The 16,306-nt window shown below is 42.6% G+C and overlaps 1 protein-coding gene across 4 annotated transcripts in view; it reads left to right on the top strand.

Moving 5' to 3' along the window:
- The first annotated feature begins 7,075 nt into the window (after positions 1-7,075).
- ATG4C (autophagy related 4C cysteine peptidase) overlaps positions 7,076-16,306 on the top strand; it is a 28,237-nt gene continuing 19,006 nt past the window's right edge. Inside the window, exons 1-7 of one of the 4 annotated variants that reach the window (XM_080603125.1) lie at positions 7,076-7,300; positions 7,720-7,822; positions 9,694-9,829; positions 10,432-10,562; positions 11,579-11,662; positions 12,293-12,526; positions 15,266-15,596. In XM_080603125.1, the coding sequence (XP_080459251.1) occupies positions 10,487-10,562; positions 11,579-11,662; positions 12,293-12,526; positions 15,266-15,596 (725 nt within the window). In that variant the 5' untranslated portion in view covers positions 7,076-7,300; positions 7,720-7,822; positions 9,694-9,829; positions 10,432-10,486. Of the gene's footprint in view, positions 7,301-7,719; positions 7,823-7,900; positions 7,980-9,693; positions 9,830-10,431; positions 10,563-11,578; positions 11,663-12,292; positions 12,527-15,265; positions 15,597-16,306 lie in introns of those variants that run through there. The other 3 variants (XM_080603123.1, XM_080603124.1, XM_080603126.1) reach the window with 3 other exon arrangements.

Genomic DNA, 16,306 nt, shown 5'->3' with positions numbered 1-16,306 from the left:
GTTTGCCCAGGGAACAGCAGGCCCCGCGATCTGCGGATACGTACCCACGCGAGCAATCCCTCCGGAGCTAATGGGGCTGTGGCATGTGCGAAGCGGGTCCGGCGGGGATACGGTTGTGGCCTGCCACAGAAGCGTGCTGCCACGCATCCCACACGTGCACGCAGATGGAGATGCTGCAAAGCAAAGACCCATTGTGTGCCACCGAGCGAGGGCTGCTCTTCACCCAGGGGGAGGGGAGGAAATAGCCCCCAACTGTCTGCCCAGACAAAGAATTGCTGCTGGCATGTAGGATTCCCCCCCGGCTAAGTCCTTCACGGAGGGTGTACAGGACACCCAGCCAGCCATAAACCTTCTGACATCCGAATCAGTTCTCGCTGTGTGCTCACAAGAACAGACCTCGGCATGCGGGACCACCAGAAACGTTTCCTCTCTCCCCATCCCCCATCCCGCACGGAATTTCCTTTCCAAAATGACATCAGCCTGAGATGCAGGAGGACTCATTTAGTCCTGCCTTAAGGGAAGCTGTCACTGCCTGGCTCTTTTATGCTGAAACTGAGAATCCTGCATCTCTGAAAAGGGGGATTCTTGTCGCTGCCAGAAGGTGCCAAGAGCGATCCGGCCCCACGAGCCCTCATACAGACACAGAGGAGCTAAGGTCCATCAAGAGAGCTCTTGGATTTTAGGTTTCATTCTCCGGTCTGTTACTACTACTGACAGAAGAACTTGATTCATTGGTGGCATGTGCAAATTTGGCTATTATCCCCAAAAGCTACGTATACCTTATTTTAAAGCTTTCTACAACTGGTTTGTTAGCGTGGGCTGCTGAAAAGCAGAGGGTATGTTTCAAACCGCAGTAGTGACACGGGCGACTTTAAGGCTCTGTCTGTCGGGCAGGAACGGCGCAGCTTGAAGCAGCCACCCAGCCACCCGTACCGCCTGCCTCTGCCCGCGCACCGTCTGCGCCGCGTGCCAGCTGGTTCCTGCATCTCCGCAGCGTGTGGCATGGGGCTCGAGGTAACCGGCTGCAGAGTTCTGGGGCCAGCTCTGCTCCTCTGTCAGTGCCCCGCTCTTTCACTGCCTTTTGGCCAGACGAGCTTGGGCAGCCCGGCTTCCAGCAGCCCTCCCGCCCCTGTGCCGGAGGCTGCCGGCGGAAGGGCAGGCGGGTGAGCCGTGCCCGCGACCCAGCCGCGCCTGACAGATGTGCTCTGACATCGGAGGCTGCGAGGAAGGGAAGTCTGCGTGGATACCAGGGCTTGAAACTGCTGGCTGAGGTGGGGACACACATCCTGCTCTGCCACCCCTGCCGGAGAGGCCTCCTGTCCTGGAAGAGCAGGGTAGGAACTGGGAGCAGTCAAGCTTTAAACTACGGCAACAGTCTCTGCTTGCCAGCAAAGGGCCTTTGTGCTGCTTGTACATCACCACTGCAGAGCTACACGGAGCAAGGGACATTCACCTCTTTGTCAAGGATTTGCTTTTCATCTTGTTGAAGCACGTAAATGTACACAAGTATCAACAGAGATGAAAAAACCCTGACTCCACCCTATCTAATGTGGAACATCTAGGTACAAAAAGACAATATAGGTGTATTCCCCATTCAAAGATACAAAATGGATACAAGTAAACTTCTATCAAACACAGTTGGTAAGAGTTATTTAGATGCCCTCATCGGGAGATAACTGCTTTGCAGATAAACAGGCTTTCTCCACATGGTTGGACTGAATATGAACAAAATCTCCCAAGGCAGCTGAGTCAACAAGTCAATTTCAGAAAAATAACAGAAAGATTTCTCATTACTCTTCAGGCAGTAACAGCCCAACAACAGTCTACAAAGTTGGCGCTGATGACTTTAAATGCTGAGATCACAGAGGGCAGTAGAAATGTACACATGGCCTTGGAAAGAGCTTCTATAGATCGACCCTAAATCTTGCAGTGTGTGGAGCAATAATCAAAAGAAATCGAGGAAAAAGTGAAGAAATACGAGGAAAAGATGCAGTCTTTCACAATTATAAATTCAACAGTGCCAGACGTTACAATTCATAGTGCCAACAAATCTTGCCTCTGTATTGCTGACAAATCAGCGTGACTGATGTGGCGTCTTACTTCGAGCGCCGAGGTGAGTGCTGCCACTGACAGGCACTGAGTCACGTAACCTTTCTGCCTCTGTTTTCTCTGTACCTTGTAACAAAAACAGGCTACCCATCTGAAGTCCATAGCTCAGACACAGTGCTCTATCAACACACATATCTGAAACAGCACCTGCCCTTCTCTCCCTTACACTGAAAGGGCGTGAATGAAGAAGCGTTTCGATGAATTCAGAACCAGTCCTGTCCATAAACCACATACATCCTCTAAAATAAGTGACTGAAATGCCTTCTTTTTTATTGAGAATGAATTTTACTTGGCTATAATCAAATGTGGCAAGTGCATCTTGTGAACACAGATGTAACTCCTTGAGTCTGATAATTCCTAACGCTGAATCCTGCGCAAGAAAAATCTTTTGGACTGTAGCCACAAAACATTTTGCAAAAAGTGAACTGATCCCGTGCCTTGTCTCTTAGCAGTCTATTTACTCATTCCATCGCTTCCTTGTTCTTACGTAAACTTCCTCAAAGCAAAAACACCAAACATTTTCCACTGGAAATGCGTCCAGCATAATTCAATAAACAATGAAGTAAATAAGGGACTGTAAATTCAGAGAGCCATCTACTGGCAACTAAGTGAAAGGAATTAAACTCGTTAAGGGCCAAATCTCTGCTTCTCTCAGGCAGGTAATTTCCTTATAGTTAAGGAACTACACACAAATAAACTATACGTGCGTAATTATCATTTCAAGACATATGTGGTAAGAGTGAAGATGCTGGTTCTCAGAGCAAGAAGGAGCTGCCTCGTTTGCCCAGTGCCTGGATTCTACTGGGTGAATGAGAAAGGAAGGGTAACAGAAAGAAGGAGTGAGGACTGCCCGAGTGCCTGCAGCTTTCACTACGTCCCTTACATCCATGCTATTTCTTTTATAGATGGCTCAAGTCAGGTACAGCAAAAGCAAATGACGGCAGAGCTGGAATCTGAGCCAACGTGCCTTGAGTTAAGCGTTTCAAAGATGAGATTTAGAGGGAACAATGTTCTTCATCGCCACCACCATCAGAAGATCACAAGAGATACACATGGCAAGGGAGCTACATTGAGTTCTGGACACTGAATCAAATCATGTCAACTACTGCGTGAAGCACAACAGCTATGCATAAAACAGTCTCCTAGAGCAAAATTTCCCAGCCTGAGCCTGACCCACAGCAGGATCACGCCTCCTCTCTGGGGAACAGCAGCTCCAGGCACTGGTGCTCTCAGAAGATGGGGGAAACAGCAGCGGTGTGCTGTTCCTCCCCTCCTCTTGGACTTACCTCCACATTTTTAGGTGGAGCGGGTGGGGAGACCAGCAGACATTTGCACAGGAATGGTGGCCAGACTCGTACTTCTCCTGCAGGAAAAGCTCCTTTTGGAGGAGAAATGGAAATTTGAATCCTCAGCTCCACTGGCCTTTCTGCAGCCTTCTTCATATAGCAGCGTTTGACATCTGCTTCATTTTTTAAATTCTTCATCTCTTGGAATGATCACTTGCAGATTTCTTCATTTTGATAGACAGATTCTTGAACTTGAATCTCCTTGGCTACAGACTTGCGGTATTCCCAACTGAGATTCGACTAATTTCTGCTAATGTTTATCACTTTTAGGTACTGTTTCTATTTAACTAAGATCTTAAATTAAACATAGCCTTGACACAGATTCTTACAGGTATCCTATTGGCATCTCCTCTTCTCTAGCCTCATCCTGGAAAGGAAATCTGGTTTGGGATGGAGTAAGTGGTACAAGTAGAACCATGCTGGCTAAATCAGTGGAGGCAAACACGTCAACAGCAATCTCTGGAGGGGTATGCTCGGTTTGCCCCTTTCATCTTGCATGACCTCAAGAATGGTGCACAAACCACTGTCACAATTGCTTCCACAGGCAGACTGACACGCCTGGCACATGTGAGCAGATTCACACTTTGGTAGAAAGGTGAGTCCGATCTGGAAAAGGACCTCAGGGCCACCCTTAGCAGATAGCATAGTCATAGTCAAGTCTGTGCAGGCATGTGGGAAGATTTCAAGAAGCAACATGGGAGAATCCTTTGTTATCTGAAAGGATTCCTCAAGCATACACGCTTCTTTGTTGCTTTATTGCTTGCTTGCATTGACTGTTAACCTTGAAGATCCCAACTTCTTTGGGAAACCTGTGACATTCTAGAGAGATGGGTTTGCTTCAGAGACAAAATACTTGTCCATAGCTGCTATATTTTAATCAAAAATGCTTCTCATCTTTATAAAGCTCTGTATCCTTCATCTAACCATTCTATTTCCAGTAGTGTTGCTAAATGCAAACAACCCTGCTACAAGCATGTCTGAGGTTTTCTGTTCTTAAATGAGTGGGAGCAACCTTGGTGTAACCTATTCTAACAAGTAGTTCTGTGAGCAACAGAATTAACACAGCCTGGGCTCCTGTGTTCTCCCTTTATCCTATCCTGGGTCTCTTTTTACTTGAACAGCAGTTTCCACAAAAAAACGGAGGTATTTAATGTCTCCAAGGCTCTGCAAACCTGATTAAATTGCAGAGTGGTTTCAAAACGTTCCAGAGGGAAACAGATCAAAGATGGCTTACTTCCCTAGGAAATTAAACTAAAAATAAATGAGGAAAAATTCCCTTCTTTATAGCTCCTTGACCTAAGGTCTGTTCTGTTTACAAAACACACAGATGGGTATTTTGGAAAGCACATACAGGTTGGCCAAATATTTAATGGGCTTTTTAAAATATATTGCAGATTATTGATGAATGCTTAGATGACTTCCCAGAGGTGATCTAGTAGGCCAGTGGCACATACAGGAGTAGAAGCTTCGTTCCCCTAACTGCCCAACAATTTGGTGTTACCTTACCTATCTGCAGTATTTGGTGGGTAACTGTTCTGTAACCGTGGTATCTCAAAGATCCATAAAGCAGAGAGTATCTTCTCTAATTTTCAGTCTTCTTGGCTTTGCCTCGTTGTATTACCTGTTTGGGTTACCTACCAAAAAAGGAAAGACAAATTAAATTCTCCATAAACACAGATTTTAAATATTTTGTTACTTTTACCATATTAATTTAGCACAAATAGAGCTCAAAGTTGGTTTGCATGGCCTTTATGGCATTAAAATACTAAAAGCATAATCTCTATGATGTTTGTTAGAAGGGCAATATGCCCTCTCCCACTGCCTCTGCAAATCTTTCCTACAGAAACAGGAATTAGTCAGTGTGAAGAAAACTCTTTCTTTACAGGTAGTTATTTATGGTTGCCTATGGAATTATTCTGCAATCAAAGCTTTGTTTTGCATGATCCGACTGATGCAAAAAGCAGAAAATAAATATCTTCATTCTCATAACCTGATTGCCTGAGGGATTTGCAGTGTATATCCAGATGGCATATTGTGTGGCCTATCAAATCAGGGCATGGTTATTAAATTTCAGAGCAGGAAGGTGCAGGCAACTAATTTCAGGCAAGGGAATAGTCATTTCATCTGATCAACTGAATAATTCTTTGTTCAATATTTACCCAAATCCAAGCCATGTGAGCTACTGAGCTCTCAATATTCGAGACCATGCACAAACAGACAAGCACATTCATCTTTGTCTTTGAAAATATAAGCAAAGATGAAACTTTAAAGAACTATTATTTCTAAAATAGGCCATAAAATTCTGAAGGCAGGCCTGTCTCCTTCTGCACTGACAGATTACCCAGGACTGTGGGGACAGTCTTTCACGAATTTAGTACAAACAGCAAATGTTTTTTATATTTAAATCTTTATCTTTGCTTGGAATATTAAGATATACGTGGTGTGTGTGCAACGTCCTGTGTATTACCTCTCCTTTCCAGTTTCGAAAAGGAACAGTGACAGCTTGTGACCATTTTTTTTTTAGGATTTTTCAAATTTTATCACGGTAGTGCTGTTACTACGCTGCTGTGTGGAGATGATCACTGCTAGAAAGGATTCCCCAGAAGAGATCAGGATTGCGATCACAGCATTGAGGTGCTGTTAGCAGAGGTGAGCAGTGAGCTGAAAGGCAGGGGAAGGAGCAGAACTGTGATCTCCTGTAACCTATCTTCAGACCAACAGCTAGATCTGTGAAACACGGTTTGTCTTCTGCTTTGCACCCTCACACCCAAGACCTTCTGCACTTACGGACCCAGTATGTGGAACATATCATATCCATGTGATGACACATAAAAAAAAAACAGCACGAAATACCTGTTGTTGGCATTTATCCTCCTGAAGCTTGACTTTACATCAGGTGCTATAATCACGTGCCGAATGTAAAAAATCAAACCCAGCCTGATCATCGTTGGCCAGCAGAAGGCAGTAAAATCACAAAATGGAAAAAAATAAACCACTAAACTTCCTTCATCAACCCAAACTTGTGCGGCTGGAGTCCCAGGCACATGGAGAACACCGGGACACGGCCTTTCTATAGGATGTGAAGTGATAATGTCGGTTACATTCAGCAAATTCAAGCCCCATCTTTCCCAAATCCTGCACTTCTTTGGGAGTAGCATTTCTTTTTTTGTTGTTTTTGTTTTGTTTTGTTTTCAAACATTGGCTCCTGATACCTCCAATGATTATTTTAAGCAGCTGACTGATGAAGAACCTACTTTACAAAGGACTACAAGCAACCCCTCAGCACATGTAGCCTAGGCAGCTGAGAGCAGATGCAATTCCTTGACCATTTTTAGAAAATGAATTAAAAAAAAAAAAACTGGAACTAGCGTTGGCATACAACTAAATATATAGACGTTTAGGCTGGAGGTTTAAATACCACCATCCCCCACAGAATTCGGGGATTTTGCACCCTTTTACTGGAGTGGGGGTCACACGACCGAACAGCTCGTCCTGACACCACAGCTGGGGGCTGTGCGGGGCCTGTCCTGTCACACAACCGCCTCGGGCCTCCCTTCCCGGGGACTTGACTGCAGCCTCCGCCCGGCCCCGGCCCATCCCTCGCCTCAGCCTCCGCCCTTCGCCGCCATCCCGCGGCGCCCTCCCGCCTTCGCGGTCGGCTGTGGAAAACCGCCCTCCCGTTGGACTACAACCCCCGGCATGCCCCGCGCGGGCTCACCGCCCGGTCGCCCGGCCTCCACCCGCCGCAGCGCCCGCCGGGACCTGTAGTCCTTGAGCCGCTCCCCCGCGGCCGAGGTACCGGGAGGCCGCTCCCGGCCGACCGCAGCACGGAGCTCACCGCGGGGGTAAGCGGCGGCCCCGCCGGCAGCGGCGGCTCGGCAGCGGGTCGCGGAGCGCCGCCGAGGGGGAGCGGCCGGGGAGGAGCAGGGCCGGCGGCGCGGGGCCCTCACGGTGGCGGCTCCGCGTTCCCGGGCCCAGCCCCGCAGCCCCCGGGCAGCCCCGGGCCGGCCGTGGCGGGGGGCGGGCGGCGGGGGCTGGCCCCGAGCCCCGGAGCGGGGCAGGTCCGGAACGAGCTGAGGGGCTGAGGGGGGGGGGGGTTGTCGTGGGTCCTGTGCAAAGCGGTGACGGGGGAGCCGTCTTAGAGCCGGGGAGGGGGCTCTGTACAGAGGACCCCATTTATTTATAAACGTTTCCGTGTTATTCTCCGTCAGGGACTTCTCTGTGAGGTTTGCTAAGTGGCGCTGCTAATGCGGTTTCCTTTCAGGTTGAAAAAAAAAAAAAAAGCGAGGGCGGTCATCGTTCTGTAATTAACAAAGGTCGTCACCCTCAGACCCCGCTCATCCCTTGCACTGGAGTCGCAGCGGCAGGTTAGGTTGCTTTTCCATTGTTAATAAACAGGAAAAAAAAAAAAAAAACCTAAAAGCAGCAACTTTGATACAGCCGTCCCGTTCCAAGGCCGCGTGGGTGGCAGTCCCAGAGCACAGGACTTCAGTGTGCGCTCAGAGGCTGTTGTGCCACGCTGAGGTAACGTCCTGGTAGTAACGCACGTTCCAGATAACCTCTTGGGTGAGCCAACTTCCCCACAAAACCATTAGCTTGAGACTTAATAACAGGGCTTATGCTGTGCCCGTTGGGCTTGGATCTATTCACAGTGACCGTCTCCTGATACCGCTCCAGTAGTTTCAGCGGGACTGTTACTGTTAAGTTCCCATGCTAATAGGAAAACCCTGTATGTTTCAAGTGCAATAAATTCGTCCGCTTTGTGTTAGCAGTCTTCTTCAAAGTCTCTTTCACACCTTTAGCGTAATGCTAGGGAAGAAATGAAACGGGCTGAAAGAAAATTGTGCTGAGATGGCCGTTGTCTTTTAAAGGAAAACGAGCTGCTTTCGCATTGCATCATTTTTCCTTCAGTGCCTTTAGGAACAGTAGAGTTTGTTTCATTCCTAATTTTAGCTAGAGGGAGCTTTTAAAGTTTCTGGCTTTTATGGCAGTCACTGGCCTCTACAGAAATGACCATCTCTGATCACATGAGGACAGGCCAGACCAAACACACCTCCTGAAGAAGTTAATCTTATGAACATTGCCAGCTGGTCAGTGATACTATGCAAAGTCTTTTCTGCTCTTTCCTAAAGAAAAAGGGGGGGGGGGGGGGGGGCAAGAATCAAAACCCAACCTTTAATTGTCTTTCTCTTCCTTCCCCTACAAAAACCCAGCTTAATTAAAGTCTAATTTAAGTTTTTTTTTTTTTTTTTGTGAAGTGTTTTTTTTTGTTTGTTTGTTTTAAGCTTGTATTGCCTCTTGTTTGGTCAGAAAGGTTGTTGATGGAACTTTTATAAAAAATAACACAATAGAATAACAGAAAAGCATGTTAGGGGGGGCTTGGGCAAAAGATTTTCCATGCCCTACCTCCAGATCCCAGAAGGAGTGCATCAGTGTGAGTACCTCCAGGTTCAGAAGATGTTGGCACCCCAACATCTTCATACTCTCTTCACCGAGAGATACCAGCATCAGGCGTTATGCTATCGGGGTTACATTTTACTTCCTGAAACTACGCTCCTACTGGAGAGAAGTAACAGGCTTTAGACTTCATCTGCTTTGATCTCAGTTCCGTGGACAATCACGCATGGAAAGGTAGATAAAGTTCTAGATACAACATCTCTGATGGTGTGTCTTCCTGGTCTAGGTTGATTAATGAAATGAAACGGTTTATTTTTCTTCACTTCTTCATTTGTTCTTATCAAACTTGGCTAAGAATATGGTGAAGTCTGCAGTGATGTTCCACTATTTATCAACTTTTGATGTCCCACATGAAAAAACATTTTCCACCTACCTGTTTAAGGATTTGTGCTACTTCATATCATCAGGAAAATCTGTACCAAGTATTTAAAAATGAATCATTGACAGAATGCAGGCAGAGAAGGAAGCTGTATTTTTTAGCAGCAAACTTCCTGTTAGTAAGTGGTGCAGGTGGACTACAAAAGGAGTTCTGTCCCGCCTTCTCAGACTTCTTAGAAACAGGGATAAATAAAAGTAGTATATATTATTTTTCTATTATTAGGAATTCAGAGTGGTTTTAAGGTAAAGTCTATCCTGTCCTGCAACTCAGAGAGTCAGTAAATGTGCATTTCCATGCTGCTGCCACACCTTTTGGACAATTTATAGCATTTTTTTAACAAAAAAAGATATGCACAGCAGTGCCTTTTACCACCCTTTTACCACTCTCATTTCTGCAATACAGCTGGACTACTGCAGAAAACATGATCAAATCAGAAGGGAGCCTTTTTGCACTGCAAGTGATACTTCGAAGGGATGTAAACTAAGCATGGATTTGTTGACAATATTCTGCTCGGCTTCTGATCTTATCCCTCCATCGAGTTAGTTCTGTTCACAATTATATCACTGTTACTACACGGATTTTTGTTAACTATTTTCTGCCTTGTACACATGCAGCAAAACACGTAGTTCTTTGTCAGATACCCTTGGGCTTAGGAAAATTCTTGGCTAGAAATACTAGAAATCTGAAACTAATGCTATTTTTTTAAAGCCAAGATATGTTTATCAGTGCTCCGAATCCCTGATGTGAGAAAAAATTACTTGCCATTTTCTTTTTAGCAGAATAGTATCTAGTCTCTAGTAGTGAAATACAGCTCTTAATTGCACTGCAAATTAGACCAAGCATGCTTGTACACCAGCACAGGTTGTACGCCCTGGATCAGTTTGTGGTGCAGTAGAGAGCTGTTGGAGAACATTATATTTTATTTAGTTTTGCATTGTAATTTTATTAGTGGGTATTTGGAATCAAATGCTTTTATGATTTATTCATGGAACATGTGATTGCTTCTCAGTCCCTGGAAGTAGAGGATTCTGCAAGTTTATTACTGTTTCTGGTCATGTTAGGCTTAAGTACCCAAGTGTGTGGGTGGTGATACTACTGTGCTCTGTGCCCATGGATATGTTTATATTTTTGTTTTTACAGCAGCAGAATTTAATGTTTTACAAGACAGCGATGGCTTTTTCTCTGGAATCTGAATATGGAGGCCACAGGGACAGATGAAGTAGAAAAGATAAAATCAAAGTTTATGTCAGCATGGCACAACATGAAATACAGTAAGTGAAACAACGTACGCTGAAATCTTGTCTCTATTGAAACGAGTGGAACTTGTCTTGTTGATATGATCGGAATCATGAATCAGAAACACAACTAATATTAATGATCAAAAATGCAATATAGCCCTTGAAGCCATTTTAACTTTGATATAACAAGCAATCTGAATAAACAAACTTGTTTAGCTTTCCATTTTTGAAATTGATTTGCATAATTTCATTTTTAAATGGCTTATTTCAGAAAACGATACATGCATTATGTAAGTAGCACTAAATAGCACGAGATTTGCATAGCCTTTGTACAGGGATAGTATGGAATCATTTGCGCAGAGGTTTTATTTTTATGTGTACCCTTGAAAAAATAGGATTTGTGTGAAATACAAACTCCACTGACGAATCTATTTCACACACTTGTGTAACATACTTTTCCACAGATGAATGTCAGTAATTTGTTTAAAAGCCAAGCAGATTTTCAAGTGTCCCTTTTACTAACCTGTCCTTAACCTTAATTTGTTGGTTTAATAAACAGAGTACTTTTCTGTATACTTTTTGAGTCTGAAATCTGCAATGTAATGTTGTAATGAGGCATGTTTAATCCTACAGGAAAATTAGTATTCTTCTTACATTTTCACTGGTCATGTGCAAAGCTTTGTGTATATTATTAGAGGAGTTGGAAACCCCTCAGAATCAAACTACGCAATAATGAATTCACAATGGAGACAAAGCAACTTAGGCTCAGCTGTAGCACTTCTGTATTCTAACAATTTCTAAACAGTAGTGCAATTGTATTAACATTCAGATATTCACACATGGATAACATCATCGCTTTCAAGGCAGAATTCTTATCTGTGTTTTGTAATATTAACCTTTTTGTTACTTATGAAAGTAAAACCCACTTTTACTACATTTTCCCTATATTGCCCTTTAAGGGGTTACCTTTGGCTTAATCAGATGCTATTAGAAATGCCTTTTTGAAATGCTACAGTCACAGCTTTGTATTTGTTTTGCATTTATTTTAGGTTGGGTGTTGAAAACAAAAACTTACTTCAGTAGAAACTCTCCGGTTTTTCTGCTGGGAAAATGTTACCACTTCAAATCTGATGGTACGTACGTAGCACTTAACTCATTGCAATCTTATTCGGCAAGAACTCTATGGATATATTTTTAATCCTCTAGAAAGACCTTCATTAACAATTACTGAATTCAGAATGTAGATGTGAAAAGCTTAGAAAATTCTTATTTAAATATGTGGAACGCCACCACTAATACAATCCATCCTAACCTGCTTTATTCAGATTTTACAGTAAAGTCTTGTTCTTTCTGTAAATATCAGTCCTGTAATTTACCCATCAAACTGAGATTTTCTAAAAATACATGAATGAAATAGTGACAATACCTGTAAGAAGAGTCACACACCAGCACCTTTGTTATCGTTTTGGTATGCAGTTTTCTAAGAATCTTTTATTTTCTTTTCTTATTGAATGCCTCTATTATACCATTTACCTATAGGTGAATTAAGCAGTTGTTTACCTGCAATTCAGCAATTGCATTGACAGTTTTCAGCTGGAACGTTTCTAATATCTTTGCCCCTGCAATTTTCCCTTCTTGTATTTGAAGCAATTATTAATTTTTGCAAGTTTGCCCTATCTTTCTGATAGAATATTTGTATATTTTCATTCCAGTAACAGAAATCCCATACCAAGTTATAACTTAAATTGTGCTTCGCCTTACAGAATCTGGCGAACTCTCTACAGATGGATCCGATTTTGACAAAATCAATACGGAGATTTCAGGAAATGTTGATGAGTTTCGTAAAGATTTCATTTCTAGAATATGGCTGACCTACAGAGAAGAATTTCCTCAAATAAAGGGGTCTGCATTAACAACGGACTGTGGTTGGGGTTGCACACTGAGAACTGGTCAAATGTTGTTGGCTCAAGGTCTTATGCTTCATTTTCTTGGTAGAGGTAAGTTACAAGGGAGGAGCTGTATATTTGGTGTGATAGGCATGGGTGTTTTGTCGAGTGTGTGACAATCTTTATATGGCCAGAATCTAAAGTTCCAGCTGGTTTTGGTTCTGGGCTTCCTTACATTAATACTGGGATTGTATTGTGACAGAGCAGTGATCCAGCTGATCTACTCTTCCATTTTTGAAAAAAGGAATACGCGGTTGTGTCAAAGAAAGACACTGGAAACTCCACAGAAGCTAATTGTGAAGTCAAATACCTCAAAAAATTGTGATCTAATATCTACGTATTGCTGTGAGCCATGTAAATGTCCAATTCTCCTGAATCTTGCTCGTTTCTTCAACTCTGAATGTCGAAATGAGTTCCACAGCCCATAGCTGTGGGCTATAACAAAAGCGATGTTCTTTTATCAGTTTTTAAGTTGTACACTATTCAATTTATCCCAGTATTAATATTTTGAGTTAATAGAATGACTTTAATGCATCATTCTGTGTTGAAATTTTCACTAGTTCATTTTTTCCCTTTCCCTGTGTACTTACAAAGGAACTTTCCTTTTTTTTTATTGTCTATCTGAAATTACTCTTTCAGTCACAGCCGTTTGAAGGAAGTAGCTTTAAGATGCTCGGAACACTTTCTGCTTTCAAAGGTTTAGCATGCATGCCATCCCCGTTCTTCTAAGCTGTGCCATGTCCTCTGTAGAGGTATTTTTGGTTCTTATGGTTAACCACCTTGTCTTTCATCCTCCTTTCCTCAATCTCTTTCATAATCAACCACATTGCCCCTTTGAAAGAATCAGTCTTACCCTCTGTCACCACTGTTGTCAAAATGATCCAAGCTCTGGGCTTGAAGCCACCCAGACACGTTAGTTAGAATACGATGTATTGTTTACTAAACCATTTGGTGAATCCTTAGGAATGTTTTAGTAGCAGATAGTTCTGGAAGCCTGTTTTGAAAATACTTTGTGCTTAATGTGCAAATATGACATAAGCTGTGAGCGTAGTCCCAAGACAGCTGCATCACCAAGTCTTCCTTCTTGGCAGTGTCATCACTGAACTGTCAAACTGGCTTACTGAATGCTCCTGTTGCTGTAGGTACCTAAGTCATAAAACGTTCATTATTCTTTCCAACTGACTGCAAATATCAAAACATATGAAAATCTTCTGCTGAGAGAACACAAATCCCTTAAATAAAACTTCTGTTATACGTATATTAAAAAAAAAAAAAAAGAAAAAGATCAGAAGTTTACCTGTGAGTAGGAGGATGTAACGGCTCATTCTGAAGTAACCCAAAATAAAAAAGCCCCAGATTCATATCTGTAAAATCTACGGTTACAAAGAATTTCTTTCACTGTCTCCCATGAATCCTCATTTGGGAAGTGATCTGGTGATTCCAGAGTGCTGGTATTTCTGTGGCAATCCAAATATGTAGAAAATTGGAGTATGTATGGTCTTTCCGGACTACTTTTCTCATTACGTAGTCTTCTGACAGCTGGTGAATTATCTTTTGGAAAGCTTTTTATGAGGTTTGGGTAGCTTTTTAAACAGATTTAAGTGTTTACATGAAGTTTTTCATTGCTGCTTACTCTTTTCCCAGAGATGTTTTCATTATAGTTTAATGGTATTGTTTCTGTTACAAAGCAAAACTTGCCTGCAGTTACCAGCTGGAATACTCACAGTTCACTGCTGCGTGGAAGGTTCCAGATATCGCTGAGTGATGTTGTAAATAAGTTTTTATTTTAAATATTAAGGCACTGGTAAGTTTACTTTGAAGTGCCTGTGCTCAAGACAGGCTTAAATTTGAAGCTCACAGGACAGGAGTAGCAAGGGCCCTGATGCTGTTACATGGAGCACCTTGTCCTTAGGGGTTGTTCCTCGCTTGGCTGTGGCAGCCTTCCCCTCTGCACTCTGGGGTGCTCCCTGCAGGCCTTCGGAATATTTTCTGGCCTAGCAGTAAGTTCACTGTGTTTCAGAGACTTCCTCACATGCTCCGTGTTGCAAATAGACCTGTGGGAGAGACTTTGAGTCATCTGACAAGTGAAGCCTTGCTGTTCTCTAGATGTGCTGAACCACCATTATGCTATTAATAGGAACGAGGCATGTAGGATGCATTGTAAGAGAGACCTCTTGCTGGAAATGCATGCTGTAGGTACCGTGCTGAATAACAGTTAAAAAAGTTTGTCTTGGAAGCTAGGTAAATCTAAGAATTGACAAATGTATTAACTAAAGGAATCTTTGCATTTTTCTGCTGCTCTGCTTTGTGCCAGCAAGCAGCGTTTGTTTTAAATGAGGAATTCCCCACTTTTGTCTTTTTTTAATAACTGACAGACCAGAACAATAAAAACCAGGCTTTGAAGCTTCTTGATTGACTTGAGTAAAACTAAATGGTACTTAATAGCTAACTTTTGTATTTTTAATATGCAAGGTTGTTCTGTTCTGTGCCTTGTGATCAGGTACGTCTTTTATATATTAACTGAGTAACCTACTATACCAGATAGCATAAATAGCTAATAAAAGTTACTGTTAGTTGTATTTTTTTTCTCCTGTCATACAGCAGAAAATAAAAGCAAATTATGTTGCGGTTTAGTCCTTTGTTTACGTTTTAGCAGTGACATTTGCATCTTGGTATATAAAGTCCATATTATCGGTCTGAGGAACCTGGGGGGAGAGGGGGGTGTGCTTTGCTGATTATACCAAAAGTTAACAGTAAGCCTAATCTGCATCTTAACATTTCCTGCTGCAGCCTGGGTCTGGCCAGATGCGTTGGACATTGAGAATTCAGATTCTGAATCCTGGACGGCCCATACAGTTAAAAAGCTGACAGCATCATTCGAAGCATCGCTTACAGCAGAAAGAGAACCCAAGATCCTGTCAAACCATCATCGGGGAACACTAAGGAGAAACTGTGGCGACAATGAAATGAGAAATGAAGTTTATCATAGAAAAATAATTTCTTGGTTTGGCGACTCTCCGCTGGCAGCTTTTGGCTTACATCAGCTAATAGAATATGGAAAGAAGTCTGGAAAAATCGCTGGAGATTGGTACGGGCCTGCTGTTGTTGCACACATTTTAAGGTAAAAGTATCTTTATTCTTTGTTGTTATCGTGCCTTGCCCATTACAGGAGAAGCATTTCAACGTGTCATGAGATTACTTGAGCTTAATTGAGCATCTAGCTGTTCATTATTGGCTTTGTAAAATGTCCATATTAGCAGCAGTTCTAGAGTTTTTTCAGAGACGGGAATGGAAATAGCAGTAGGTACAGGAATTAAACTCTGAGCCACCGTTCAGTCGTATTTCAGGAAAAAAACAACATTCCTGTTTTCCTGTACGTTGTGCAGTAAGAGTCCCAAGGTCTCTCCCAAACCTGGGCTTTTAAGTAGAGCTGCATTTAATGAAATGTTCTAAAAACTAACCACTCTTTCAACCTTGGAACATGCATAACATTATAGATTTTTTTTTTTTATACTGTAACCTGGGGGCTGTAATGTACTGATAGTGTAATGAAATGTCAGAGCTAAAATTGATGTTTTCAGCATTTCTTTGCACATATCAAATTCTTGTGAAACTGTAAATGTACGGGACTATTAATATTATAATTGTATCACAGTAAAAGTAAAGGGTCTGTGACATTCAGTGTGGTTTAAAAAAAAAGTCGAAAGTCAAATTTCTCCATACTGTGTGCCTTTATATACCATTTCTTTGAATATTACTGATTTGGGGTTTTTTATAGTCATATATACTTACGTTCTTAGCAGATTCCAGTTTACCTATAAACTGAATGAC

This window comes from Anser brachyrhynchus, assembly GCF_964034855.1.
Source record: "Anser brachyrhynchus genome assembly, chromosome: 8".
Lineage (NCBI taxonomy): Eukaryota > Metazoa > Chordata > Aves > Anseriformes > Anatidae > Anser > Anser brachyrhynchus.
The sequence above is the reverse complement of the archived record's forward strand: the minus strand, read 5'-3'. Positions and strand labels throughout refer to the sequence as shown.